This window comes from Micropterus salmoides, unplaced genomic scaffold (assembly GCF_014851395.1).
Source record: "Micropterus salmoides isolate LMB-PRFRI ecotype aquatic unplaced genomic scaffold, ASM1485139v1 Ms_hic_scaffold_3052, whole genome shotgun sequence".
Classification (NCBI taxonomy): Eukaryota; Metazoa; Chordata; class Actinopteri; order Centrarchiformes; family Centrarchidae; genus Micropterus; species Micropterus salmoides.
In genome coordinates, this window is record NW_024042321.1 from 21714 (window position 1) to 26568 (window position 4855).

At 44.1% G+C, this 4855-nt stretch overlaps 1 protein-coding gene across 1 annotated transcript; it reads right to left on the reverse strand.

Moving 5' to 3' along the window:
- Positions 1–379: 379 nt before the first annotated feature.
- LOC119883966 lies at positions 380–4041 on the reverse strand (the record flags this gene model as incomplete). The annotated part of the gene is made up of 14 exons (XM_038694458.1): positions 3936–4041; positions 3526–3643; positions 3230–3333; positions 2866–3138; positions 2672–2765; positions 2501–2568; positions 2132–2380; positions 1984–2040; positions 1767–1901; positions 1562–1624; positions 1199–1273; positions 990–1070; positions 789–857; positions 380–677 (listed from the first exon to the last, which is right to left on the reverse strand). Coding segments are annotated over exons 2-14 (1684 nt in total), but the record flags the coding sequence as incomplete, so codon positions are not given.
- Between the last annotated feature and the right edge of the window lie 814 nt (positions 4042–4855).

Below are 4855 nucleotides of genomic sequence, written 5' to 3' on the forward strand. Positions count from 1 at the left end.
ATGTGTTTGTGCAATGACTCCAAGTTATTGTAAAGAGACAGCATGCTTGTTCCATCAACATCCAAAGCCCCTCCACTGCTGCGAGCGTGTGGGTCAAACACGGCAAACCTAATTGTGTTTTCTGAATCAGTCTGTCCTACTTTAAAGACGGCACAGATGTTACTTCTAATGTTCAGCAGACATGCGTCTGCTTGAATTAGCGCTGTCTGAAATGCTACATCCAAAGGCATTGCGAACTGTTGTACAGCGGGGTCATATACATCAACGCCAATTATTCCCGTCAGTGTCGGCAAGTACTCCATCTTAAATTTTTGTTTTTTTATGTCATACTGTTTTGGCAGTTCATTAACCAAAATGTAACCACTCCCCTCAGAAGCACTTATCATATTATGCTGCAACATGTAACTGTACATGTCATTACCCTCAAACAAAATGTCGTCGACATCATCTTTATCCCAGATTAGCAAGCTCTTTTTAACATGTGTCATCATGGCTGAAATACTGTTTGTGGCACACTGCTTGTTTCTGTTGCTACCAAGGAATTCAGCACCCTGATGAAATGACCCTTCAACAATAGAAAAGACACTGTCATTGCTCACGTGACCTGTAGAGGGCCCAGCAGCAGCAGCACGGATCACAGGTGGAGGAGCAGCGTGTGTCTTGCCGTCACAGAGGTGCTGGAAACAAATTAAACATACTTATTAATCATGTGTTTATGATTTGTCTGTATCAAATATTTTTGAGACATTGTTACAATCTGTGTAATATTTCAAATACAGTGCACCAACCTTGTCAACCTCAGCGGTGGCAGGTGTTGTCCTGGGGATAGCGTACACCAAGGCAGGCGCTGCCTGGTCCTAAACAATGATATTAAAACATTACTGACCTGTATATAAACATCAACCCATACAACACCAGGAAAATTACATTTCAGAGGACATGCAGTTTGCAGCAGTTAAAGTAGAGCTGCAATATAAAAACACACTGACCTGGTTGTCACGCACATCAGCAGGCTGGCCAGCAGACATCTCTGGCAACTCTGTCAGCAGGGAAGGTGCCAGCTCCTGAACCTATAAGAAAAGAGGGAAAACAATATTTTACACACAATGACACTAAACTGTGCCTCATGTCATACTCTTCAGTTTTTTCCCCTTGAACACAACAAATATGAGAACATTTCACATAAAACCCCACTAACCTGGTCCTCTGAGGCAGCAGGCGTGTCAGGGGACATCTCTGCCAACTCGTAAACCGGGCGGGTGGGTGCCGACTCCTGAACACAAGACAAAAGAGCCATTTAGAAACCTTGAAAAATAATAATATACACACATAATATTTACTAACATCCTCCTCTGTAGCTATATTGGAGGGTCTGGCAGGTGTGGGCCTGGGACACACCTCCACAACAATGGCAGTTGCCTCAACCTTCAAAAACGAGTAGCATAAACAAACAAGTACTTTCTTTGACTTTCTAATGATGGAAGTACGATATCATACTTTATTGCATCACACTGGACTAACATGTTCAATTAATTAAATCTTGAAGAAAATGATGACAAACCTGGCGTTTAGCAGATCTCCTCTGTGAGGCAACTCGCTGTGGCCGAGGTCCCGATCGGGCCCTCTGAAGTAAAGACAAAAAACATACATCAGCATATCAAGCAATTATATTTGCTACATACCTCCATCTTACATTACAAACACTGACTTCTGTTAATGTTTGAGGAAGGGGCAAAGCAAAAGCTTGAATGTGCATGTAAAATTACCTTGGCTTGTGGACCAGGAAGACCCTCATGGCCAGGCAGATGGGACGGCACAAGCACGTCCATCCTGGCCAACATGGACTCACTAAACCGTACAGGATTCAGGGCGATAAAACACTCGCGAAGTCGTATAGGTGCCTGTGAAAAAAAACACAAATACCATTAATTCCTAGTCTAAATGCATCTTCTGATAATATAAAAGCACAAGACCAAAACAAACCTGCTCTTGTGCCGTCCTCTGGGAAACACCTGAGGAAGCTTCCCCTGATGTCTTCCTCTGCATAAGACAAAACACCTTGCATTACAATACATTACTTTTGCCACCACAGAAACAAGGTGCCAGTTTAATGTCAGCGCGCAAATATTACCTTCCTGCCCTCCACTGGCAGGAATCCATCAACATCCGGATGAGGTTTAGGTTTCTCCTGGCGACGCACACGGTCGTCTTGATGCACAACCACAAGTGGCCGGACCCGAGGAGGAGATGGTACTGCAGGACGAGCCGGCACAGCAGCAGGCTGCTGCTGGGTAGCCGCTGACGACTGCACATGCTCCAAAGCAGCATTCCACAGCACGTCAGTGAGGACAAGCATGCCGTGGTCGTCACTCAAGTGGATCTGCAACAAATAATCGAAGCAGAGGAAGAAGTTTGTCGTCATTGTCAACATTTTTCTATGAATTGGACCACATAGAATTGTATTACCCCCCCATCCCTATTTAATACATATTGTACTTACGCCATCTCGGCTCCACAGAGAGCGATCGTTCAGGGGGAACTTGTCAGAATAGGAGTAGTACTTGAGACCTTAAAACAAAGACAACCCCAATATGAATCGTTGGAATACATGGCTGCATTTCCTAAAAGCATCATCATTATTGGCCATACTAAAATCAACTTTGAAACCGACCTATCCTTGCTGCCACTCTGTGGAACTCATGACGAAACGCTTCCTGTACGTCAGGCGCAACTGTCAGACGTGGAACAAAGTCCAAGACAAACACCTGCACATAATAATACTTTGTTAATCACAACACCCAATCAATATCTATAACTGTAGTAACAAACAGATTATACAGAGGACAATATATAAGAAGGACCTACGTCAGGAAAGAGTTCACAAGCACTTCGGAGGAGGGCGTGAAAGGCCTGCCCAGCCTCACAAGACGTCCGGCTGGCGGTGAGGTTATTGCTGGGAGCAAGGACACAGACAACATCAGGAACACACGGGAGTGGAGCCTGCACCAACTCTGTCCTCAGCTGAGCAGCACACGCGCCTGGAGTAGACATGAACCCAAAGGAGAGGATTCCCGGTGGGATGGCCACAAAGTCATCTGCGAAAGCACGCAGATGACTGTCTCCAACCACAAGAACAAACTGTGAAAAAGACAAAGACGACATGTTACCAACAATATTATAAGCTCTTTGTCTCAGCAAGGATGAAGTTTACAAAGTACAACATAATTACCTTGTTGCCAGGAGCAACAGCTGGAATGACCAGTTTGTGCTGCCTATTGGTGTGGGGAGAAATAGGCCATTTGCGAACCCTGTGGCGCATCCCAGTGCCCTCCCCTATTTATGAGACAGATAAAGGGAAAGAAATGTACAGTTAATGGTTTGAACAAATCATGAATTATGTCAACACAATTACATGCCTCACAGCAACTTTATAAATATTCAGGTAAAAACTTCACTTTTATCATCAAGCCACAGACGTTTTGAAATGACAAAGTATAGAATAGATTACATCATTTGGCCACTTACATCCAACAAAGTCAGGGGGGAGCCCCCTGCGATACTCCAACATCTGTGTGTCTGCCTTCTTCGCAGCCTCCCTGCGCGAAGCAGCGAGTGCACGACGGTGGGATTTCCCGCGTGGCATCTGAAAACACATGGAATGATAAACAAAACACACTCGTACTCATAGTAACAGTCTATCACATGCACAAAGTATTAACAACACATTAGCTTTAGCTAGAAGCAACAACAGCTGCTAACGCTACGTAGCCTACACAATGTTATCTTCAGCAAGTGCTACTGAACTCAAACGGTAACAAGCTGTCTTTATTTGGCGGACCTCCTCACAGGCGCGCTAATAATACTAGTTACAGTCAATGTCTAACGTACACAGCTCACGTTACCACGCTAATTACTCTGTTAGAAATCACACTCACCTTGCAGAAGTCCACAATAATTCCTCGGAGATGATACTGAAAGCTTTACAGCGTCTGCGAAACAGGATTTGCTATGAAAGCAGTAGGAGCAGCTAAATCACTGTGTTCTCTCGAACCGCGACGAAGCTACAGAGGGTGCCCGCCCGCGCCATCTGGGTTTGTAATGGGCCAACCTATCAGTGACGTCAGACGGGGGAGTTTCCAACGTCATCACCGCGTTGCGCGCGCAACCAGGGACCAGAAAGTCCACAAACTGCGGGGCTTTGTGTCGTCACAGATCGTCTGGCGGGCCGCCATCTTGGTCAGGTCGGCTGCGGTCTAAAGTTTTGTTTGTGTCATGGGGTGTGAGAGCCGACATGCAGGATATGCCTGAAATCGTCTCGTCGAGACGAACAAAATCAGCACACCCACAGCCCCTGTACGATGTTCTGTTCTGTAAAGCATGGGAGTGCTTTTGGTCATTTATATTGACTGTTTTGACAATTTTTCAATGTTTTGGAAGCTTTATGTTATTTGGAACTTGGTTGTATGGAGAGAAATAATGTTTTGAAGACAACTACCAATAAAACTGAACATATAAGCAGTAAATATGGCCAAAACATGGACATTCGCCTGGTATATTTTTGAAAGATTGTGTAATAACTGTTGTATATCGGTTTCTTTTCATCACATTTACAATTACAGCTGTATTCTAGGTGTATTAGAAGATATTCAGGTGCATTATAGTCTACATTTGGATGGCTTTGATGGTTTATTACATTATAAAGCTTTTTATACCAGGCGAGGAAGAAAAAATCATATCTTTTCTGTATTTCTTCTCCATGTAGTCTGTAATGGTAAAAAAAAATGTTAATATACAATGGATTTATATTTCTTAGCTTCTGCCCTTTCAAAGGAGAGCAGAATTATGCATCCAGGCC